The following is a 25,710-nucleotide window of genomic DNA, read 5'->3' on the forward strand; positions in this document are numbered from 1 at the left end:
GATATTTCAATCCTGGATATGAATCCCAGCTCTGCCACTCATGTATGAACCTAGGAGAGTTACTCAACCTCTCTGAGCTGCAGTTTCCTCATCTGTAACCTGAAGAAAAGAAAAGTCTCCACCTCACATGACTGTTGTGAGTAAGTATATATAAAATGTTGAAGAATAACTATATAGAGACTGTTCCGTGCAGTCCTGGCCCATACTAAGAACTCTGGAATTGATGGTCATTATTACTGCCATTGTTAGCTCACAAAGAACCCTCTATGACTCCCTGTTTTCCATAGAATCACATCTGAACTCCTGAGCAAGGCATCAGAAGTTGGTCCACACGCTCCATATATTTCACCACACTTACGAAGCTCACCGCTCCCTTCCTCGGCTAGGACAGCCCTTCCTTCCCTTTCTACCAGGAGAATTCATCTCATTCCTTCTAGCCCAGTTCAAATCAATCTCTCTCTTCTCTGTCTCCCCCTCCCCCTCTCCCATTAAACTTTCTGCAGTCCCAGCAAACCAGTGGCTCTCCCATCTGTGTCTCACAAAGCCATGTTCATACCTAAAGGATAACCTTGGTCCCACTGGGTAAGAGTTCGCTGTCCGGTGTCTCCCACACACACAGGGAGCTCCAGGCAAGCAGGACAGATTCTCCTTCAGGTAGTATCCTGAGTGCCTGGCACAGTGCCCACCATGGAGCAGGCAGCCAATAACCCGTACGGAATTCAATGAGCTACAAGAAGATTGTGTGCCCTGGAGACACTGGAATTCCATACTCTTTTAATATGGAAACCAGAGTTCTGAAGATATCAAGGTGTCAAGAGTCAACATCTGAATATTCTGGCTCTAGTCTGGAACTATACAGCAATGCAGCAAATTCTCTCTCTCTGCAAATTCCTCCTTCAAATTCCTCCAGGGCTTTTAAAAAATACTGATGCCTAGACCCCGCTCCTAGCGATTCTGATTTCATAGATCTGGAGTAGATGTTGAAAGGTCTGGCGTGCAGCCAGGGTTGAGACCCGCTGCTGCAGCTCGGGAGACAGGATGGGCGGGGTGGCGGGGGGAGGCGGGAGGTGTCTACCACATCGCACAGAGCTCCCAGTCCAAGGGGAGCCAGAGGGATGCTTTACAGGGATGTTGAGAGAGTTGAGTGCTGGTGCCCCATCCTTCATCCCCTCTGGCTGTGGGCTGCCTCTTACCCAGAGTGCCATAAAAATACCATTTTCCAGGAGTGCTGTGAGAGGAAACAGTTGGGAAGTACTGATGAAATGAACACCAAGTAATCAGCCGTGTCTGTGTCTGAGCAGTGCCGGGAAGTTTGCACGTCGGCTTACTTAACCCTCACAACACACCCATGGCAGGAAGTTTGTGATTCCTATTTTTCTGATGAGAAAAACAGGCCCAGAGATTCAGTCTCTTCCCCAGGCCACAGAGATGGAAAGTGACAGGTCCACTACCCGATGCAGGAAATATCTGCTTAAGCACTTAATACTTCAGTGACAGGAAAGAGAGACTCTGGGGAAAAGGGAAGAGAGAGCATGTGAGAGGAAAAGGGATCTTGAGAAAGGCGGGGGGAAAGGCAGAGAAAGAAGAGGCAGGGTCAGGAAGGCCATGGAAGCTTGAGGGCTGTCCCAAGGCTTTGGAGTGAAAACTGACATTTTCACAGGAACCCTGGGTCCGGGTGAGGCTGAGCGGTGGACCCCCGACCACAGGAGGGATGCAGACACAGTCTGTGCAGGATGGAGGGCTGCAGGTTCCTGCCCAACCCCAAGCCCAGGGTCAAATGTATGAAATGGAGCTGAGAGCACTTAGCCTCAGGTTTGCTGTGTGGCTCTAACACATCTGGTCGTGGTGGGCACTCAGGAAATGTCAGTCTGTCTGTCTGCCTGACCCCTCTCATCCCTCCAGCTGCCCCCTGGATCTGAGCTGGGTCAGAGCCCCGGGATCAGTGATACTCACAGGATGTAGGTGATGACGCCGATGCTCCTGTAAAACAAAGAACCGTCGAGTCAGGGCTGCGTGGCTGTCATCCCAGACCAGCAAGGGACTCCCCACGCGGTTCTGAGGGCCCTTTCACGGCAGCCCCTGGATGCCATCTCGAGTCCCACGCCCCTCCCCACTCCACTCTTCAGCAGCAGCCTGGGACTTCTTTGGAGTCATCAAGCGCTGGACGTTGAGTCCAAGGACCCAGGTTCAAGATCAGGTACTCCCGCACATGCAGGCTGCGATGATCACCTCTGAGCCTCTTTCTCCTCTTAAAATGAGGATAATGAGAACTACCTCACAGGACCACTGGAAGGAGTTTAGAAAACCACGTGATCAAGCTGCTTAGCCAACTGTAGAGCGTGGCTCACATGAAATGAGCCCCATCTGTGCAGAGAATCCATCACCGCGGTATCCCCCGGCCCAGCACAGCACCTAGAACATGAGGCTCCCGGTAATCACCTGGCTGACTGGTGGGATGAGCTACCGTCACTATCATCTTTACCGTGGCTGCAGCAGGCCTCGGGTGAGCCTGCACCTCCAGCCTCACCTCTCCCCTTGTTCTCTGCCTCGGCCGTGTGCTAACTGGCCGCGGGTCCAGCACACCCAGAAGAGCCAGGGGCTCTGAAAGGTCAGTGTGAAGGAAGAGGTTTTCACGGTCAAGGGGGATGTCAGCCAGAGCCGGGGTCTGGGCCACCTGGGCGGCCTGTACAACTTACCACATGTCAGCCTCCAGGCCCAGGGGCTCATAGTTCACAATTTCTGGAGCTGAAAGAAGCCATGTTGAAGAGTCAGCAGGGGTGTGAAAATGAGAAGAGAGGATCGTAAAGAATTTGAGGGAATTTGGTGCCAAGTGTCTCCATCCTGAGCCCTCACTAAGGAGAATCAGAGAGGCAGATGGGGTGAATCTGGCACTAAGGATTCTGAGGAAGGGAGCTGCCTTTTATCCTGATGGTGAGGAAGACGGGACAAAGGGACTCCTGGAAAAGGAAGAGGAGGGTGGGGAGAGGAAGATGCGGGAGGGGACCATGCGGCCTAGAACAAAACCTGCTTGAGAACTCTCCACTGGAAACCAGTCAGGTCAGCGCTGGAAGGCGATGGAGGAGAAGAGGAGGCAGAGAGGGAATCCACGCTCCTCTGAGTCTGTCTGAAAGAGGGCAAGTCCCACCTGAGGAGCAGGAGGACGTTCTGGTGGCCACTGAGGTGATGAGCCTGTGGTGCCCGAGGGGCATCCAGAGGAAGGTGTCCAGGAACAGGCTGGGTATTGGACGTGGGGGTGGGGTGGACCAGAGCCATCACACAGGCGGAAACAGGAGCCGTGCGAATGCTGCCATGACCAGGAGAAGGTGCAGAGTCTAGGAAAGAAGACTCTACCTGGGACAGAAGAGGACCAAATGGTGCCTGGTGATCAAGCCCATAAGCCCTGGGAAGCAAGTGTTGGATTTCACACTCACTGCAGTGCCCAGAGAGTGCTGAGTGTGGGCAGTGGAGATAAGGGTGCAGACGACTCTCTAAAAAAGCTTGGTGATGAGGGGCTTCCCTGGTGGCGCAGTGGCTGAGAGTCCGCCTGCCGATGCAGGGGACGCGGGTTCGTGCCCCGGTCCGGGAAGATCCCACATGCCGTGGAGCGGCTAGGCCCGTGAGCCATGGGCGCTGAGCCTGCGCATCCGGAGCCTGTGCTCCACAACGGGGGAGGCCACAACAGTGAGAGGCCCGCATACCGCAAACAAAACAAAACAAAACAAAAAGCTTGGTGATGAAATAGAGAAGAGAGGATGATAACTAGACAAGGGAGAGGGACTGAAATTTTTAACCACGAATGGAAAAAGGTGGGGAGTGGGAAAGGCTAAGTTTGTTCATCTAGAATAATATCAAAACCTCTGCATCTATAGGATGTGCCCCCATCCCACCCTCCCAGATGCAGGGAACCACTCTCCTGGCTTATTTTTCAGCTTCCTAAAAATGATGCCATACTGCATGGGATCTACTGTCACTTGACTTTTTTTCCCCACTCAAAATGATGCTTCTAGCGTTCATTGAATGTTCATCCATGGTTTTTCATCTTCACTGCTATATAATAGTCCATTGTGTGAATATAGATCATCTTCTATTCATCCTCTTGTTGATCATTTGGATGGTTTCCACTTCTTTTATTCTTTTATTATATTATTATCTTTTATTGGAAAAACATTGCTATGAACTTTTTTGTACCTGTCTCCTGAGACACACATGAAAGACTTTCTCTAGGACAGTGATATTCAAAGTGCAGTCTGCAGGCAAACAGTCTGCAGACTGTCACTGGTCCTGACAAGATATGTACAGAAATTGACAGTAAGCATTTAGAGACTTGCATAGCAATTTGACATTGCTGCGACACTCAAACCGTGATCACTCTTCTAGGAATTTATTTTTATTGTATCTTACTGAACAAGCAGTCCAGGATAGACTTTTTTTTTTTTTCCAAGTGGTTCACCATAGTGAGTTTGAGGAGCACAGCTCACTTTCTAGTGCTCATCTACTCGATATACATACACACTCATTTCTGTCCTTCAGGTGCTTTTGTTTGTCCATTTTCATCTGTGCTTTTCATCTTCTTTCTTGTCTTTTCTTTCTAAATCGCTTTTTGTTAGTTTTCTTATTGTTTTTTCCCCCAGCTTCTACTTTTGTAATGGCTACCCCTGAGACTTTACTATGAATATCAAATGAATTCTAACATAAATCAAAATTTTGACCCTCCTCTAACAATACAAGAAACTTAGAACACTAATTTCAAGTACTCTGTCCTAGCTAACGTTATTTTCTTCAGTTTCTAGTTCTTTTTTTCAGTCCTACAATTAAAGCTTCATCATCAGCATCATCGTTATCATTCTTTAGGAAAGAAAATAATTATATTTGCCTAATGTTTTACTGATATCTTTGCTCCTATTACTTCTTGCATTGAGAACTCCCTTCAGAGTCATTTTCCTTAATTCAGGAGTACATCTTTTAGAAGTTCCACTAATGAAGATCTGCTGGAGGTTAACTGTTTTGTCTTTTTTGTTGTTGTTCTTTTTTGTTTTTGCTTTTTTTCTAAATCTCTTACTTTCATTCTTGAAATATAATTTCTCCACAATTATGGGGTTTTAATTTTTCCTCAGCTCTTTGGAGATTATATTCTATTGGACATTGGTTTCCATTGTTGTCTTGAGAAGTATGCTGTCAGTCCAGTTATTGGTTTTTGTTCGTTAATTTTTGTCTTTTGTAGGTAACCTGTCTTTTCTCTCTGGCTGATTTTTAAGATCGTCTCTTTGTATCTGGTGCCCTATACTTTAACTATAATGTGTCTAGGTATAGATTTTTTTTTTCTGATTGATATACATTGTCCTTTCTGTATCTGGGGATGCATGTTTTTACATTAGATCTGAAAATTCTCAGCCGTTCTATTCAGATATTGCTCCTGTATTGTCTTTATTCCCTCATCCGGGAATCCAAATAGACCTATGTTAGGCTTCTTATTTTAAACTTATTCCACTTATCCTCTCTTTAATATTTCTGTATCTTTGTCACTCTGTGGTATTCTAGCTGATTTTTTCCACCTCAGTCTTCCAATTCTTTAATTCTCTCCTCAACTGTGTATAATCTGCTGTTTGCCCCATCCACTGAGTTTTAAATTTCAATGAGTATATATTGAATTTCTTAAAGTTCTATCTGGTTCTTTGAAAAATCTGCCTCGTCATTTTTGAATCTCTTGTTGCCTGCTCATTCTTGTGAGTCTACCTGTTATTTCTATATACGTTCCATTTATTTAATAGTCAACATCTGATAATTTTAATATCCTACATCCTTGAACATCTAAATCTTGCTAGTCTCTGATAAATGCTGATATGTATACTTGCCTTTAGGAGAGGTCCTCCTATTGAATATTCTTGCTACTCACCGCTCCAGCTCTACGTTCATAGGTAGGACAGGTGATGCTGAAGGAGTTACTTCACTTAAAGATTTATCTTACTTCCTATGAGTCCAGAATTGCATGAAAAATAATATTTTTCTCAAGAATCCAGTTTTGTAGTGAGAGGACCTTTTGGAAGACCTGGTCCACCCCACTCCCAGAAGCTGACACTTTTTAACCCTGGTCTCAGGTTAAAATTTCAAAGAATGATGGGAATAGGGAAGAGTGCTTATACCCTGTGTTCAGGGGTCTTGGGAAAAGGAAGTCATCACAATTTGGTCAGGGGCTTAGAGAAACCACCCTATATATCTGTAAGGTGCAAATAAGACCAGTTCTGGGCTGGAGCTGTGTCACACTGGCTCACAAGAGTCAACTGTGTGCATCTTTGCCCAACTCTGAATTCAGTGACAACATGTTGGTAGGCTGAAATTGGCAGATGCTATTCAACCTAATTAGGGTTGTATTCTGTTTTGTTTTGAGACCTGGTTGTTAAGACATTTACCAGTAGACCACTGGGAAAAACCCTCCACAGTCTGGCTCTGCCCATCAATATCCCACTGACACTGCCAGCCCGTGTGAACCCTCTGATCCATCTAGAGTGGACAGTGAATGGTCCCTGATAAATGCACTCATTCTGGCCCTTCACCCCTGCTGTGGTAACTCTGAATCCAGGATGTGCACCTCCTCTACCCTGGCTCCTTCCCAACCCCCCTTAGATCCTCCCACACCCACAGCGACAGCACTTTGTCCCTCACTGACTCAAGGCCAGGACTGATCCCACTGACCTTGTGAGAGTGGATATCTTGTCTGAACAGTCTTTCAGAGCTGTCTATATCACTCCCCTTACACTTAACCACATCCTGTCTCATGTCACCTCTTCCATGACTGCCCTGAATTTCTAGTTGAACCATTTATTATCATTCAACACTTGGTATGAACTTAAATAAACATGCATTTTTACCACATATGTGAATGGCGGGCAGCAACTGCTATCCTGAACAAAATTTGAGACTAGACTCCTGCACCCCAGGTTCAAGTTGGCCCTGCCACCAACTCACTGTGTGACCCTAGGTGCGCCAGTCTGAGTGTGGCTTCTTACTATCACTGTGTCCCCAGTACCTAATAACTGTCATATAGTAGGTGGAGAATAACCACTGGTTGACCTTAAGTAAAATCCCCTAGCTCTCCAAGTCCACATTTAAACTAGATCAGGTGATCTGAAAACATCCTTTCAGCACTCTTATTTGATGGTTTGATGTCTTGTTTCCAAAACTAAATTGAACACTCCTTGAGGGCAAGGTCTTCTTATAGAGGACAACGTGGTCTAATGGAAAAAGCACAGGCTTTGATGTTGGATGTATCTGTTTTTGAATCTCTGCTCTACCACCTACCGGTTGTTTTGCCTTAAACAAGGCACTTGATGGAGAAGATATTTTAAATCTGCTTCATTAGATCCTATAAGGATTAATTTGGACAATGCCTGTAGAGCACCAGGCATAGTGCTTGGCACACAGCAAGGTTTCCCTGCCAGGGGGTCTGTGGGGCCTCTGCAGTTTCATTCCACAGTGGCTGCAGAGCTGCTATGTGTGGCCTGAAAATCTATCAGGGTGGATGTTCTGACGCATCCCGTCTTCCTTTTTGATTAGACTGTGGTCAGAAGTTTGAGCCCCCAGGCTTTGAGGAGACCATTCCCTCCCTCCATCTCTAAGACCACTCCAACTCCCAAAGCAGAGAGGTGTTGGTTCTGAACTTTCATTCCTTTCCCCTCTGCAAAGCTGTTTCTTTATGACCATTCCCCCTCCCCGCCGACCTGTGGTGCAAGTCCCACCAGGCCTGGGCCAAGGCTGAGAGACACAGAGGGAAGACAGAGCCGCCAGGGCTCTGCTGGAGCTGGGCCTCCTGTGCGTGAATGCAGGCCAGGCACACAGGAGAGGCGAGCAGCTGAATCTGGCATCTGGCAGAAGACTTCCCTTCTCTTTTTCAGGAAATCAAAAGCTACTCCAGAAAAGGTTGAGTTTATGGGAATGCAAGAGGGCGAGGTAATTTTAAATGTTCATAATCTCTTCTAAGAGCAGGCAGTGGAGCCAGCTCTGGGAGAATTTAACTCTGCAAAGGGCTCTAGCCCCACCTGGCCTCTCACTGCCCCACTGGGCGCTCAAGGCCAGCACCTGGACCCTCATCCAGAGGCCGGTGAGACACTTCTTTCCCTACTCATTAGATTTCTAGGGGGTCTCCAAGGCATCATCTCTCAGCCCATAGGCCACAGCTCCACACGCAGGGTTTACTACTGGGATTTCTCTACCTCCTGATCCCAGATTCTCAGTTGGGAGAGAAACAGGCCTAAAACTCACCAACAAATTCTGGCGTCCCAAAAATGTTCTTAAATTCAACTCCATCTTCTATTTCATGAGCCAGGCCAAAGTCAATCAGCTTGATGTGTGGAATGGGAATATTCTTGTCCAACAACATAATGTTTTCTGGCTGGAGAACAAAAAAAGAGAAGAAAGGGGATAAAAGAAAAGATGGTAATTAAAGCCCTATTTTATGTTTTTGCTTTGGTTTTGGGGTGGGGTTTGGTGTTCTTTTTTGGGACACCAAAACAGCATAAACACTTTCTTGTTTTTGTGTCCTCAGTCTTCTCCTGTGAACTCAAAAACAGCCACAACGCCAAGGGCAAGGCCTGGGTTTTACCAAACCTGCTGCTGACAGCAGAACCAGACTCTGGCTTTAATCCTGTTTCTGTCTCTGAATGGCAGATCCCTTTAATGCAGTGCCTCTGTTTCCCCATCTGTCAAATGGGGCCAGGGAGATACTTGCAGCATTTCCTGTAAACAAAACCACTGCCTCTCTGGGTGTATGTGGGTGGGGAGGGGCACTGCAACGTAGCCTCACTTTACACATGGCTTATTGACCTCCATTTTCCTGACCACCTCTTTCCCCTGGCTGGTCAGCTTCCTGTGGACAACACTCCCCTCCTGTAGACTAACGGTATGGCTCACACTTCTCTATGTGTTTAACTAACATTGGCCCTCAGTGGGACACAGGAAAAAAAAACACCTAATTTCCAGGGAAAATACCAGCTGCCCAGACTATTCCCAGCCCAGTAAAACAGCTGCCAGATCTTGGGCTTCCCTGGTGGCGCAGTGGTTGAGAGTCCACCTGCCGATGCAGGGGACACGGGTTCGTGCCCCGGTCCGGGAAGATCCCACATGCCACGGAGCAGCTGGCCCCGTGAGCCATGGTCGCTGAGCCTGCGCATCCAGAGCCTGTGCTCCGCAACGGGAGAGGCCACAACAGTGAGAGGGCCGTGTACCACAAAAAAACAAACAAACAAACAGAAAAACAGTTGCCAGATCTAACACAACTGTAGGGGGTGGGGTGTGTAGGTAGGGGGACAGCCCTGCCCTGGCCTCACTCAGCCCAGGCACCCAGTGAGGCTAGAACAGGATCCTGAGCCTAGCCTTCTCACTCCCACCCAACCACGCAGAGCACTCAGTGGGTGAGCAGGTCCCTCTATTCATCTTCTTCCCTGCTACTCCTCGCCAGGACCGTCCTAGATCCCATTCGAAATGGAATGTCTTGAAAACACACATCTACACAAAAACTGGTACACAAATGTTCACAGCAGCATATTCAGAATAGTCCCAAAGTGGAAGCAACACAAATGTCCATCAACTGATGAGTAGGTAAACAAAATGGGGTATATCCATACAGCAGAATACTATTCAGTCATAAAAAGGAATGAAGGTGGAGAAAAAAGTAAAAAGGAATGACGTACTGATACATGCCACACCGTGGATGAACCTTGACAACATGGTGCTAAGTGAAAGATCAGTCGCCCAAAACCACAGATTATATGACTGCATTTATATAAGATACCCAGAATAGGCAAATCCACAGAAACAGAGTAGATGGGGAGTTGCCTAGGACTAGGGGATTGCGGAGTGACTGCTAATAGGTACGGGGTTTCCTTTGGGGGTGATGAAAATGTTTTAAAATTGATTGCAGTGTTAGTTGTGCAACTTTGTAAATTGTAGACTTTAAATGGGTGAATTACATGCTAGTGACATATAAATCTCAATAGAGCGGTTTTAAATCAATAGATAAGTAAATAAATAAGTGTTTAAGAAAACTGAATGTCCCTGTTTCTCGAAGTACTGGAGAATTTCCCACCTTGCACTTTTGCTCTCATCATCTGCTCTACCTGGAAAGCCTCTGCTCAATCTCGGCCCACTGAAATCCTAGCCAGGCTTCAAAGTCTAACTCAGTCCACCTCTTCCTTGAAACCTTTCCTCAGCAGCACTGAGCCTTCTCCCCCCATCCACAGACGTGAACCCTCCCTCCCCCGGGGCCCCTTCATGCTCATTGGAACATTTCTGCTATGACAGTTGTCACACTCTCTCTTGTCCGACAGTTCTCGATGTCTATCCTTGATGCTCTACTGGACCCTCAGCTGGAGGGAGGATTCAGGTCTTTGCATCTCCGCCCCCCACAGCGCAGAGCTCAGAGTGGGGCAGGTGGAGGGTGGCCCTAAAAGTTGGCTGAACTGATTCTGAATCTGCTTTGAAGACAGCCCAGGTGTCCCCATCCCGAACTTCCTGGCTCCCTGGTCTCTGTGACCTCACTTCACAGTGGCTGGAAACTTTCACTCAAGTGTGTTGGACGAGGAATCCCTCCTTTTTTAAAAAAAAAAATATATAATATGTTTCCTTTTGCATTTTAAAAGTGTGTTTATTCTTTTCCCCCTCTGGAGATTTCTCTCAACTTATTTTGAAACTGTGTCAAAGTCCTTTCCCAAGGCAGGGCGGTTCCTTACACTCTGCAGAAAGGAGAGTGAGGGCAGGGGGAGGTCAGGACACAGGATGCAGGCTTGGGGCCCCCTCCAGTGCCCTGACCCGGCCCTCCGGTGGCTGCCCAGGGACCCCAAGCATCCTGGCACCCCATGTGGTGAGCTGAACCCTCCCTGCTGCCCACCATCTCCTGAGCAGGGGGCTTCTCCTCCCTCCATTCCACCACGTTCCTCAGCCACCTTTTGGGAACTTCTCTCTTCCTGGGAACGGCCCTGAGGCTTCTCCCTGGGGCTGAGGGGCCCGGTCCGGGTCCTCCTGACCACCACCCAAAACCTGCTGAACAGGGCTGGGAGCCGCAGTGGACAGAGGCAGACACACTAGCCCTGGTGGTCCCCAGGACTGGGGGGCAGTAGGGGTGGGGGGCAGGGACCCCACAGGAAGGAAGGAGGAACAATTGGAGGCAGGATTCTCCCAGGCATTCCTGGAGAATCCCTGGGAGAATCCCAGGAGATTCTCCCTAAGAAGTGAGAAGTAAGTCAGAAAGAGAACGACAAATACCGTATGCTAACACATATATATGGAATTTAAGGGGAAAAAATGTCATTAAGAACCTAGGGGTAAGACAGGAATAAAGACACAGACCTACTAGAGAATGGACTTGAGGATATGGGGAGGGGGAAGGGTGAGCTGTGACAAAGCGAGAGAGTGGCATGGACATATATACATTACCAAACGTAAAATAGATAGCTAGTGGGAAGCAGCCGCATAGCACAGGGAGACCAGCTCAGTGCTTTGTGACCACCTAGAGGGGTGGGATAGGGAGGGTGGGAGGGAGGGAGACGCAAGAGGGAAGAGATATGAAAACATATGTATATGTATAACTGATTCACTTTGTTATAAAGCAGAAGCTAACACACCATTGTAAAGCAATTATACTCCAATAAAGATGTAAAAAAAAAAAAAAAGTGAGAAGCGTCCTTGCCTCGCATCCTCTCACCTTGGTGGCCCACAGTCCAGGGGAAACAGCCTCTCCACTGGCTTGTGAGAACCTCCGTGCAAGGCCACGTTTTCTCACCTGAGTCCCGTCTGTCCCCTGCCCCACCCCAAGAACCTATCACAGCAGGTGACTGCTCCCCTGCGTGGGACACTCTCCCTGCACTGTCCGTACCCCCAACCTGGCTAATTCACATTCACATTTCAGCAAAAATAGTACCTCCTCCAGAAAGCCTCCCCCTGCTGCCCACACCCGCCACTACTCCAGTTCCCATCAAACCCTGCACCTCCCCTATTTCAGTGCTTTTCCCACTACCTCGAGCTTGTCAGTTTACCGACCTGTCTGCCCCACTGGGCTAAGAGCTTCCCGAGGGTTTAACTCCTATCAACTACCCAAAGGTTAGCATAGAGCCTGACATCCACCAGGTGCTCGGTAAATGTTCCCCAAATGAAGACAGGTGCCATTTAGTAAATCCCTACAATGTGCAGGTCCAGTGCTAACCAGGCACATGACATACTTTATACCTCACTGACCCTCTCACTACCTTATACGGTGGGTGTTTATCATTCCTCTTTCTTAGGAAAAGAAACCAAAACTGAAAAAATACTGATTCATGGACCAGGAAGTTTAACCTCTTTCTGTCCGACTCCAAAGCCTGTGCTCCTAACCACTAGACTAAATGGTCCCCCTTCCCTGCTTCTCAAGGGTCCTGGGAATCTATCCCAGGAAGAAGTGGGAATGCAGCTTGGTCCTAGCAGCCTGGGGCAAATTCGCACCCTGGCTCAGGCACAGCTGTTTTCCTGCCCCGACACCTGTTTCCCATCCCAGGATGCCTTTCTTCCTGTGACGCTTTCACCCTGGTGAGCAGCCCCACGCCCCGCCCTTGGCCTGGCCCTCGTGCTGTGTCCAGAGACTCAGAAAGGAGCATCAGGACCTCCTGGGCTGAACCCCCTCATTTCAGTGAGAAAACAGAAGTCCTGGCAAAGAGAGTCCCAAGACAGGTCTGCATAAAGTGATGGGGGTCTAGGGGTTTCAGGCTGGGAGGTGGGCCCCCCAAGAATGCTCTGCTAGGTGGTGGAGACCTGGGTCCTTGTCCCCACCTCACTCACTTCTCACAAGTTGGATCATTTGGACCAGATGCACCTTCACCTCAGACCAGCCCTGACTGGGAGTACACGGAGGTCACAGGCTCCCCGCCACCAATGCTTCCTACTTCCTGCCCAGGCTACCAAGGAGATCCTAGGCTGGCCAGGGGACCTGGACCCCATATCTGCAGCTTCTCCGACTTTCAGCAAGGCTTCCTTCTTGCTATCCCAACCTCCCGTAATAATCTGATGAGGCGAGGAAGCAAGGTAGGGACTGACACTTACTGCACATCTACCAAGGCAGGCATTGCACTAGTGCTCTATGTCATCCTTGCAGCCACCCTGAGTGGTAGGTACTATTATCAACCCCATCCCACAGATGAGGAAACAGAGGCTTAGAATGATAAAACATGCACCCAAGGTCCAACAGCTCATAATGGCAGAGTCAGGATGAGCTTCCCGGGAAGTCCAGCTCCTGCTCTCTCCACCACAGCACCCTATTTGGTTAAATATCTTCAGTGGTCCTACTGACCACCAGGGTAGGGTGGTGGAAAAGAGCCCAGGCCTGGGTATTGGGAAATTCCAATTTCAACTCTACCACCCAAGGCTGTGTGAGCTTAAGCAGGCTACTTCCTCTCTCTGGGCCTCTGTCTCCCAACTTCAAAATAGACCCTGGATGATAGCCAAAGCCTCTTCAAGCTCTAGGCCCTGTAGCTGCCAGGTGGTACATCCTCCAAGCTGGCTGGGCCAATTCCCACTCCTCTGGGCCCCAAGGCAGGACCACAAAGCCTCAGGTCTCCTGGTTCCAGGGCAGGAAAGAAGAGTAGACTGCCAAGCCAGACTGCCCTTGGGGTAGTGCGAGCCCATCCACACTCCCTCACTCCTGTCATTCTCCTCCAGCTTTATTTACTTCAACCAAATACTTCACCCACACACCTGACGTCACCTCCAAAGCACGGCTGGAGGAAGGGATCACATTTCGATAGATGCTGTCACTGCCGAGCCCAGGGCCCATGGCGTAGCCACCAGGAGGTGAAAGTTTCCCCACCTGTTAAAATAAAGCCACCAACTCAGCCCATCAGGCAGACAGCTGTGGGCCAATGTGCCCTTTAGCAGCCCAGTGGATCTGGCCTGAGGCACCTACTATGGTGCCATCTGGAAGCTGATCCTCTTGGGGGGGGGGGCCTTGTCGGGTGATCCCTACTGGCCTGGTACAGCATGTCTAAGAGCCCCTGCAGGACAAAGGCAGCCTCAGGGGATCTATGAAGTGAGGTTCCAAAGACCAGAGCTTAGAGTCAGGCCTGGGCTCAGATTCCACCTCTACCTCTCACAGTGAAACCTGGGCAAAGTCATTGGACCTCCTGGAGCCTTGGTTTCCCCATCTGCAAAATGGGAACACCTACCAAGGCATACAGTGTCCTGAGAATTCAGGGAGATGGTCCATGTAAGGAGCGGTGCCCAAGGAGATTTCAGAGCAGGGTGGCTATGTTTGCTCTCTCCTTTCAGGGATGCAGCAGTGACAACAGTCGTCCCTGGGAACTTTACTGAAACCCTGCTGAATCTGAAGAACATGCCCTTCGCAGACCTGCCTCCTCCCCCACTCATCTTCTGCTTGCCTCCCCCCATCCCGTTTCCCCCCCAGACTCACAATGTTGGGGCTGCAAGGGACCTCAGAGACCGTTTAGCTCCTTCATGCTGCAGAACTGCCCAGAGAGGTCAAGGAAATGCCAAGGATACCAAGCAAAGAGCAGAGCCCAAGTCTGCTGACCCTCGGCCCAGTGCCCTCTCCAGGTGCCTGCACGGCCTGCCCATCACCAGGTGAGGCTGCCCAGCTCAGCAGAGCTGGAGCCCAGCCAGGTCTGTGCTGTGGGGACAAGGAAGCTGTCTAGGAACCTTCCCTGGAAATGTCAAGCACAGTCCCAGGTTATTCAGCAAGTGCTGGGCAACCTGAGAAAGCAGGGCCGCATGCTGCCAGGGCTCTGTGGGCAGGTTTCCATGGTGCTGAAGCAAATTCTCCCCACCCACCCCCCAGCACACTGTAGATGAGACCACAGGCAGCCCTTCCCCACCAGGCTCCAGTGCGGCCCGGGCCCAACGTCCACCTTCATCAACATTCAAGGCCCTCCCACCTCTGGACAGCACACCCTCTGCCTCGTGCCAGCGGACCTTCATCACCCCCACCCCAACCTGCAGTTCACTCTGCTGGAATGCCTTCCTGACAGGCTTCCTCCCCTCTCACCACCCAGCTCCAGCACTTCCCCACTGGAACATCTTCTGTGACCCCCTCCCCGTCAATACACACAGCTAGTTGTTTCTACCCAAGGGCCGGCAAGGTACACGGACATACCTCTGGCAGAGAACCAACTGCACTACAACTACTCCCCACTAACCTGACGCCCCACAGGGGAGGACAGGGGCTTTGCCTCTCTTTTCCATCCCTCGCACCCAAGAGGGACTGCAATGTAGTAGGTGCTCAGGAATGGTTTACCAGGTAAAGGAATGAAAGAATCGGCGTAGTCACATGTGTGTCTCTTGCACAACCTGCTTTTAGGGAGTCAACACAGACAATGACTAAGAGTCTTAGATCCTGGGTTCGAATCCCAGTTTTGCCATTTACCAGCAGTCTGACACCAGGCAAGTTACTTAACCTCTCTCAGCCTCAGGCTTCTCACTTGTAAATTAGGGGTAACAATGAAACCTACCTCAAGAGGGTTACTAAGAGGATCAAACAAGGCATATAAAGTGGCCTGTAGCCGTTGTCATCATCTCTGTGCTTATTTTCCTGGTCTTGCCGCTCCTCTCCAGAGGTCTTTATCATCTGCCTATTGAACTCTTACCCATCTTTCCAGGCCCAGTCAAAATGCTATCTTCTCCAGGAAGCATCATCTGGATACCCAGCCCAGCCCTCCTTCTTTCTCCCAGCTCCACACTCGTGCAGCAATCTTGACCTGCAGCACCAAGCACTGCCAAGACCTTTATGTGTTAGTCTTGCCTCCCCCACCAGACTGCACACTTGCTGAGGGCAGTGCCTGTGTTTCCAAAGGCACCCAATCTGAAGTTTCACGCATAGCAAAACCTACAGCACTTAGTTTACGAAGCGTTTACGCACCTCTTACTTGATTCTCACTCTCTGAGGTAGGTACCGTCATCACCCCATTTTACAGATGAAGAAGTCAAGGCTCAGAGAGGTTAAACGCTTGCCCAAGATGCCTGTGTGCTCTCTCCTCTCCCATGTTGCCTCGCTTCCTCTAGCTGATGTAAGGGTGCCCGCTTAGATCACCCCAGCCGGCTGGCAAAGTTGGCATTTCCATCTCAGCTCTGGTAACTCACCAGCTTGCTGGTCCAGCTCCATGTTTTTCTGTCTTTCTTTTTTTTAACTGATGCGTTCCTCTTTTTTTTTTTTTTTTTTTGGGCTGCATCAGGTCTTAGTTGTGGCACATGGAATCTTTGTTGCGGTGCGCAAGCTCCAGAATGCTTGGGCTCTTCGTTGTGGCGTGGGTTTCTCTCTAGTTTCAGCACTCTGTAGTTGTGGCGCGCCAGCTCCAGAGCACGTGGGCTCTGTAGTTTGTGGCATGCAGGCTCTCTAGTTGAGGCACGCAGGCTTAGTTGCCCCGCGGCATGTGGATTCTTAGTTCCCCGACCAGGGATCGAACCCTTGTAACCTGCATTGGAAGGTGGATTCTTAACCACTGGACCAGCAGGGAAGTCCCTCCAGCTCCATGTTTTTCCTAGAAAATGCACATCTTAGGGAAGGGCCCCAACCCAGTTGCACTGGATTTGTTAAACCACAGCTTCTGGACATTCACTCACGGCCTGCTTCTCTATGGGAGGCTGCTGCATGGTTCTAGAAGCCCTGCCTGGTAAAGTCAGAGAAAACCACTACCTACTGTCTCTGTGCTCTTATTGGGTAGAGGGAGGGAAATAAAAATTCACTTTCAAGGCCATTCTAGGACCACTGGATTTCAGCCTTGGGCCAATCAGCAATGCTGGCTCTCTGGTCTGTGCCACACGACAACCAGCATTTGCCTTGGGCTCTCCTCACACATCACCTTATTCCTCACAGCCGCCAAGCAGTGGATGGTCGGAGCCTTCATTTAACCACTGAGGAACCTGGGCCTGAATCCAGGCACTCTGAGCCCCAAGCTGTGCTTTGGGGCCCACCTGAGCTAGTTACCCATTGGAATCCCCTGGGGACTGTGTTAAAAATACCAAAGCAATTAAATCAACCCACCAGGAGTGAGGCTCCAGAATTGGTTTTCTAAAGCAAGTTCTGCAAGAAAGTCAAAATCATATAGTGCCTAGTGTTTGGGGAACCAGCACTAAAGAGGGCCCTCTCATTGGACAGACTTGGTTTTTTTTTAATAAATAAATAAACTTATTTATTTGCTTATTTATTTATTTTTGGCTGAGCTGGGTCTTTGTTGCTACGCACGGGCTTTCTCCAGTTGCAGTGAGTGAGGGCTACTCTTCATTGCGGTGCACGGGCTTCTCATTGTGGTGGCTTCTCTTGTTGTGGCTCTAGGCATGCGGGCTTCAGTAGTTGTGGCACGTGGGCTCAGTAGTTGTGGCACATGGGCTCAGTAGTTGTGGCGCACGGGCTTAGCTGCTCCGCAGCACGTGGGATCTTCCCGGACCAGGAAGGGCTCGAACCTGTGTCCCCTGCATTGGCAGGTGGATTCTTAAGCACTGTGCCACCAGGGAAGTCCCCAGACTTGGGTTGAACCCTGCTTCTGCCCCAGGCTAGCTGTGTGACCTCGGCAAGTCATTCACCTCTCTGATCCTTGGCCCCTCATCTGCGAAACGGGAATGTTAATATGGTAAGGGGTTCTGAGGAGGCACAAGAAAACCTAGGAGCCCCTGAGCAACCTCCCCTTTCTATAAAATGGCCACGACCATGGAACCTCCCTCCCTCACAGGGTCGTCATGTGGTTAAAAGGAGTAAACACATGCAGAGCACTCAGAGAAGAGCCTGCACATTTACTACAGCCTCAATAAATGCTGGCTGCCATTATTATTGTTACACCACTGCTGCCACCACCACAGCTGGCCTGCAGGTAGCACCGTCCTGTTTACAAAGTGCTTTCACCAACCGAGTCTCAGAGTGCTGGGGGTGGGCTAAAGCCGGTGCCTACCGGCTCCTGAGAGCCTGCTGTTAAATTTGCAAGAATGTTGTAAGCCAGTTGTTAAACTGAGCTATGTAAGAATATTATTTTAATATTAAAAATTAAATTATAGAAACATATTTAATTAAATTATATTTAAAATACTTAAAACTTATTACTCCCAGAACTTCCTTGGTGGCGCAGTGGATAAGACTCCATGCTCCCAATGCAGGGGGCCGGGGTTCGAACCCTGGTCAGGGAACTAGATCCCACATGCACGCCACAACTAAGGAGCCCGCCTGCCGCAACTAAGACCCCACGCAACCAAATAAATAAATCAATTTTTAAAAACGTGTTACTTCCTAATTTCTATTAGGAATTATAAATTTCTATTTCTATTATATTTTATTTCTTTATTTCTATTATATTTTATTATTTTCTATGTTCTTGAGGTTATTTAATGCCTTTTATCTCTGAATGGGGGAAATACTTCATCATGGTATGTTACTGCACCCCTCTTCCTAGCTCTAGTCAGTGTCATCAAGTTGGTGCCTTGAAATTGGCCCCAGTGGGTGTATTTACACCACAGAAATCCGCAGACACTACAAATCAGGACTTGATTTCTTGATCCTAGACTTAGGAAGTGCTGCAGAAAATCACTTAATAACAGAGATTAAACTTATAAGGGTGTCGTGTCTATAGCCATTATTTTGTGCTAGCAGAGAAAACTGAAGAAATATTTTTCAATATTCAGAAACCATTATCCAATTCAGCAAAGAAGTCACTCATGTCATTGGCAAACAAGTAAAGTTCCAACACACATCTTCATTGCTTCATTTTCACCTTACTTGTTAACATAAACAAAAATATCAACGAACAATCCTGTTGGAACTACACTCATTTGTCTATTGCATCCATAGGTTGGTATTGATACAAGACGTCAGCAAAAACCAAGGAAAGTGTTCTACAAGAATCAATTTATTTTTGTGAAATTTACAAAATAAAAGTCTTATATATTTTATTACTTGTAAATTACATTATAAACCTTTATATCAGTAGACTTTATAATAATTTAGTGTGTGTGTACATATGTTTATTGGAGATCCAGCTACTACCAGAACACCACTGCACAGAATCTGAGTAGACTAAGTTACTGTCTGTGATTCCCAGATGAGGAAACTGAGGATCAGAGAAGTTAATTAACTTATTCAAGGCCACATGACTAAGAAGTGGTGCAGCTAGGTTTTCACCCAGGTTTTTTCATGCCAAGATACCTTTCCACCACCCTGTACCACTTCCAGAATCAGGTTCTTTCACTCCTACTGAGATCAGCTGCATGGGGAGGGCTAATGGTAGAGATGTGAATGGAACCTAAAAGGTACTATTTGAACACATGATACTTCAGTGGAGGCCAGGCCTGCGCAGGGGCCCAGAGTGGAGGGCCGTGGGCAGCTGGAAGTAGCAAAGAGACTCTGAGCACCTAATGGTGATGGCAAAGGTAGTAAGGACAAAAGAGGAGGAAGGCACTGCTTTTTTGTCTTTGTTTCCTCATCTGTAAAATAGGGATCATGATATTCACTCCAAGCCATATCAACCTCACACAGTGTCCTGCCACGTTGGGAATCTGCCCAGCCTGGTGGTAGGAAAGCACCGCCTTATTCTTTACCCCTTTGGGTGCTTCCATGCCCACCTCCCTTTCAGAATCCCTTTGGAGGAAAGAGAGGAATAGGGAGAAATGTGGCCTCATAGGGAGGCTAGTTAAAATTCATAGCCAGCACTTGTAAGGAGTCTTAAGAGTTTACAGGGACCTTTCAGAAACACTGATCTCCCCCTGGCCCCTCACTCCATTCCTGGGTGAGGAAGTGAGGGGCAATATTATCTCCACTTTCAAGGCCAGGAAAGGTCAGAGCCATGACCTCCCCAACCTTACCTAGCAGAGGTGAGACTTAAATGCAGGCTTGACCCACAATCTTCTCCTCTTTCCATTTCCCATGTGGCCTCCTGCTGTATCTCATAAAAAGCGGCTTGTTGGTTTAATGCTCCCAATTCACACATTTACTGCTATATTTCAACTCTTTCAATTATGGCTCTCCATGGTTTAATTTTTGCCACATTTTGTTCCTTCCCTCAACCATTTAGGAGCTCTGTGTCCTCATTTCACTTCTCCTCGGGTCACCCTAGGGTGGCCCTGCAGTAGTTGATGAAGCAGCCAGGATGCATCCCTAGGGCTCTGGGCTCCCATGCTGATGCATGGAGCTGAGATGAAGAGCCCATGGGGCACATACTGAGGCTGGGGCATAAGCTAAGCTTTGGGTATGAGGAACAGGAAACAGGGTCCACCCTCAGAACATGCCAAGAGGGTAAGGAAATCAGAAAGACTTGTATAAAAGCCTCAACAGCAAAGTAAATCACTACAGAGCCCATGTGGCCTGCTTGGGTTAGAATGTAGAGTGAAAAAAGCAGGAAAATTGTAGAAGTAGTATAGTTATAACACCTTAACACGCACACACACACACACGTGCACACACACAGACACACACACCCTGTTCAGAAAAAGCTGGAGAAAATATAACAAATGTTAATAATGATTATTTTGGAGTAGAGAGTCTGCAGGTAACTTCTTTGTATGTTTCTGTATTTTGTTACTTTTTATAATAGCATAAACGACCATTGACTTCATTTTTTAAGAAAAGTTTATGGGGTACCTTCGGTTCATCTCTTTCCCACAGTCTTATCATTACCTCCAACTGGCCTACTCTCTCCCATCCATTCTCTCTCCACTGTCAGGAGAATTTTCTTTCTAAATAAGCAATAGAATAATGTTTTTTTTACCAATTAAAGGTCTTCCACAAATTATTGTTAATTTTCTTAAGTGTGATAATGGTTCTGTGGGTTGGTAGGAGACTGAACTTAATCTTGAGAGATGCTTATTGAAGTGTTTAGAGTGAAGTGTCAAGATAGCTACAATTTTCTTTCCAATTATACCATAATTTTAATAAATTACATACATTTTAAAACTTTTAAATTTTTATTAGATATTATTTTTAATTTTAAAAATCACACATATGCACGTGTGTGTGTGTGTGTATATATATATATATATATATATATAAAATGCTTTCTATATAAATGTAAATTTTTTTTTCTTTTTTAAAGAGAGAAAGAGGTAAAGCAAATGTGGCCAAATGTTGAATGCAGGAGGAGGGCATAATGGTGTTCATTATATGGTTCTTCTAATTTCCTCAGACATTTTGAAATGTTTTCATAATAAAAAATGTTGACGGGTAAGTCTTCTATGGCTGTGACTGCCTACACAAACTTCTGCCCTAAACTTTTACAATCTCACCCGAACCTACCTTGACAGTCAAAACTGCCAAGTCTCACCTCTATTTCATGTTCCAAGGTTTTAGTATGGAAATCATCTCATTCTTGTAAGATCTACTTTCAAATGCGTGCACATTTTATAGTAATTAATAGAATACAAATTAATTTTTGAACTATGAGGAATAACGTATTAGAAAGAAAAAATCAGGTAACCAGATGAGAAATTAACTGTGCAAAGGATAAATTTATGGCACAGTATAAACCTTCGGATTAACTATGTGTAAAAGGCATGATGCAAGCAAGTAAGAAATCCATACTGTTAGATTCTGGTGAAATAAAAGCTGGTGATACTCAGCTGTGCTTAGTGTCTCCTCACTGGCTAAGTTCAAGTACCAGCCCTATCATTTAGTACCTGTGTGGTCTTGGACAAGTAACTTAACCTCTCTGAATCTCAATTGCTTTATGTGTAAAAAAGTGACAATACCTTGTACCTCAGTGGGTGGCTGTGAGGATCAAATGAGAGAAGAGATGTATAAGCATGCTATATTCTAGAAAGTACAACGTACATTTAAAGTATTAGTATCATTCTTATGAAAGCTTGGTGAGCAGACCCCATCGCATCATGAACATACAAACAACTCAAAGGATGATCGGGACACAGAGGAATTTGGATTTTTGGAGTCTCTTGCTCAGGAATTCACTCTTCTTAACACTGTTTACATAAATCAAAAAGTCCCCTCAGAGTTCCAGGTTCCCGGCTTGCATACAATTTCATTCAATTCTCATGGTGTGTTCTTTTTGCTTAAAATACCAGTCAGACCTGAGGGTCACCTTCCATTTCTGAATTCTCAAGTTGGATTTGGGGAAGGTAGGGGAGACACACCCATACTCAGAGGGGAAACTCCCAAATCCAAAACAAACAGAAAACCACACAAACACACCCTCTACAAGGACTTCATTTGTGTGGGATCACGTACTAGGGTGAGGTCCCTGGGTGGTGCTGAGCCCCATTTCCTTGTATCCATCCTCCAGACGGCACATTGAATGATACCGAGGATGAGGGGCAGTCAGTCGCAGTGTCATGTCCATTTATGTAAACACGGGGCAACATCATCTACCTGCACCCCCTCTACCTACCCACACCAGTGGGCCTGTCTGTGGTGAATTTACACCACACACTGGGATGGTATTCATTCTGCTGAGGCAGAGAGGTTACCCCTCGGAAGTGAGTGTTTCTTAGTGAGTGTCACGGGTAGATTTTATTTTAGATGGCCTCGGCACCAGTCTCACTGCGGCCATCTCCCCGTAGATGGTGGACCCTTGGAAGGCAGGTACCATATCTTATTGATGCTTGTCACTCTACCCCTTGGTGTACAACAGTCCCTCAATAAATGTCACATCACTGAATTGAAATCTGCCTGCCACCTCTTTTGCATTTTCCAGATGATTTCCATGCGTGCATTTGTCTTACTAAACCATTCATTCCTTCATTCACTCATTCATTCAACGATGAGTAACTCATGTGTCAGGCACTGCGCTAGAGAGAAGAGCAGAAAGTGATGCCCGGCGAGAACTGAGAATTTGGTGATAAATGCTGTCAGTGGAAGTCTATACAAGGGGCAAGATAAACAGGGAAGCAGGTTGGTTCTCAGTTATGCTTTGGCAGGCATGGGAAAGGCTTGCTTACCCGAGGAAATAGCATTTCTGCTGGGCCTGGAGGATGAGCAGGAAGTCCACAGGCAGAGAAAAGGAAGACGAGCAGCTTCCTGGATTTGAACAGCATGAACAGAGAAGAGGGGCCAGGACAGGTATCTGTCATCCTGGTGTCTGGGGCTAGTGTTTTCGAGTGGGGAAAGGTAGATGAGGCCAGAATCAGGGCTCAGGCAGTTTAAGAAAGACCTTAATGTTTAAGAAACATTTAAAAAATGTTTAAACATTTTAACATTTAAAACAGTTTAAGAAACCCCATGCTGAGAAGGGGTTCTTTTATCCTATGGGTGACAAGGATCTGCCACAGATTTCTGGGCAAGAACATGCCATGATCTGTTTTAACCAAGGCTGTTTATTGTACATTAATTTTTCCATTCACTTGCTCTCTGCCACAAGGTTGGGAGTGTGTCATAAGCAGGGGTAGAGCCTTACCATTCCAGCACAATGGCTGACACAGGAGGAGAGGTCATTCCTATTCCAAAGGCAGGCCAGAGAGCTGATCCTCCGCCATCACCTGCTCCTTCCGGCTGGAAGGTGAGCGTGGACAACAGGTCATGAGCAGGGGCCTGGAGATAACAATGGTGGCTGTGCTCATGGGGCAGCCAAGCGAGCCTGACTCACTTGGCAAGGAGTAACAGAATACAAGAGGAGGGGAAAGCAGAGGTCCCTCGTGGAGAAGGAGAATCAGGAAGAGAAATGTATTCATATAAAATGAATTTCATATGGTGGGAAACAACATGGAACCAAGAAGTCCCCTCTAAGCTACCAGCTGGACCTTCTGCATGATCCCTCCAGCTGGCAGGAAGTTCCAGCCAAGGGGAACACATACCCACATTCTGGCTCCAGGAAGTGTCTAGTCAATCACGAGGTGATCCCACTGAGTTCCAGCTACTCATCACTTCTGAAGTTGCCCAGCTGGGCCTGGGCCAAGGGACCCACGGGTAGGGGATTCAGCGGGCTTCTTGTCCATACCCCTCTAAGGATACAAGGCAGGGTAGGGGTCAGCAGTATCCTCAACCTACCTGCATCCAGGGGAAACCCAGACTGTCTCCAGGTTGTGGAAAATGTCCAGCTTGAGCCCAGGAGCCAGACAAGATCGCCCACCAGTAGCCCCACCTAGCAACCAATCTCAGCTCTCTGCTGGGCAATTTAGAATTGCACTAGCAGGCTTCAGGGCTAGTGCAAGTCTATCAGGGCCCCAAACACTGTAACAGGAGGTGTGTTTTCTTTTCCTCTGTTCTGGGAAGCTACTGTTACAGAGGACCTATCTGGTATCCAGAACTTGATGCTGCTTCTCTCTCGTTTTTACAACTCTGACAGGGAAGCATTATCATTTGTGTTAAAGCTGAAAAACCGAGGTTCAGTTGTTTCCTGGTACACGGTAGAGTGAGGGTGAAACCCTGACCGGGCTACAACTCCCCCCACTTCAGCAAGCTGCCATAGAAGCCAACCGTACAGCATGGACATGCTCTAGTCATCGGGGCCTGTGGACTCCACATGCCTGCCTCTACCAGCCCCATGAGAGAAAAGACAAAGGAGGCCATTCGGAGGCCAGCCTCCTGGAGCCAGCAAAGGCAGAGAAAATAAGTCAACTACCCATAGCATTATCAGGAAGGAGACACACGTGCGATCCAGGTAGCCCGTTTCCTGCTTGGTGTGTGAATACCCTGAGGTCCAAAGCCCTGCCCAGGCCACACGCTCCTCAGTGACCCTGACTTTTACCCCGTGACACCTGTGCGAGACTCTGCAAGATGTCTTCTATTGGAGGAATTCAAAATACTGCGACAATCTGGCCTAAGGAGGGGAGACTCACAGCAGGTCACCCCACAGGGCACAGTAAGAGCTGGGGTGGGATCCCTGTATGGGACGTGAGCCCACACCCTGATGTAGCCTCTGAGACCACAAGACACCATACCCTCTCTGGGCCAGCCCTGCCAGCTGGAGCTTGGGTGTCATCCTGGACTCTGCCTTCCCCCTCATGTCCCACATCTAATTAGGTACCTAATCAATCCTCAGAGCAACCTCTATAAAAGGTCTTGACTCTATCCCCTCCTCAAATTAGTTTGGCACTTGCCACATCCCACCCAGATTACTGTCCCCATTCTATCCGTGCTCCCAGCTGGAGGGCTCTTTCTGAAACACACATCTGCTCGCCTCACCTCCCTGCTCATCTGGCCCATATCTCTCAGTGTAAAGTTCAACTGCCTTGGCTTAGCTCCCATGGCCTGTGTCTGCCTCCTGCTCTCCTCCTGGCTTTTCCATTCAGCACATTCACCCTTTGCCTGTACTATCCTGAATGCATTGTGTTATTTCAGGACCATGTACCTGCTGGCCTCACTTCCTTAGAAGGCCCTTCCCCTCTGATAACTCCTGGCAGTCCTTCAAAACTCAATTCAAATACCACCTCTTCCAGGAAGCCCCTCTCGGATACTCCAGCCTGACTTAGATGGCTTCTCATTTAGACTCCCAGCCCCCCAGTACGTCCCTCTATCACAGCACTTAGAGTTGTTGATCTCTCTTTTATGATTCCTGCACAAGTTCTTGGAAAAGAGGAACTAAGCTCAAACAAGGCCTCAGTTGATTTTGTACCTGTAGCAACACCCAGGCACCCAGCACAATGCTTGAAACACAAAAGGAATTTCTGGATAGAAAAATCAGTGGGTCGGACTTCCCTGGTGGTGCAGTGGTTAGGAATCTACCTGCCAATGCAGGGAACACGGGTTTGATCCCTGTTCTGGGAAGATCCCACATGCTGCCGAGCAACTAAGCCCATGCACCACAACTACTGAGCCTGCACGCC

At 47.9% G+C, this 25,710-nt stretch overlaps 1 protein-coding gene across 1 annotated transcript in view; it reads right to left on the reverse strand.

The window, feature by feature from the left end:
• The window catches only part of DAPK2 (death associated protein kinase 2), a 113,476-nt gene that overhangs the window by 17,650 nt on the left and 70,116 nt on the right, over nucleotides 1-25,710 (reverse strand). The window contains exons 4-6 of the mRNA XM_065871057.1: nucleotides 8,257-8,386; nucleotides 2,697-2,745; nucleotides 1,954-1,980 (exon numbers count right to left, since the gene is read on the reverse strand). Of these exons, the coding sequence (XP_065727129.1) occupies nucleotides 1,954-1,980; nucleotides 2,697-2,745; nucleotides 8,257-8,386 (206 nt within the window). The remainder of the gene's footprint in view (nucleotides 1-1,953; nucleotides 1,981-2,696; nucleotides 2,746-8,256; nucleotides 8,387-25,710) is intronic.

Source organism: Phocoena phocoena, chromosome 2 (assembly GCF_963924675.1).
Source record: "Phocoena phocoena chromosome 2, mPhoPho1.1, whole genome shotgun sequence".
Lineage (NCBI taxonomy): Eukaryota > Metazoa > Chordata > Mammalia > Artiodactyla > Phocoenidae > Phocoena > Phocoena phocoena.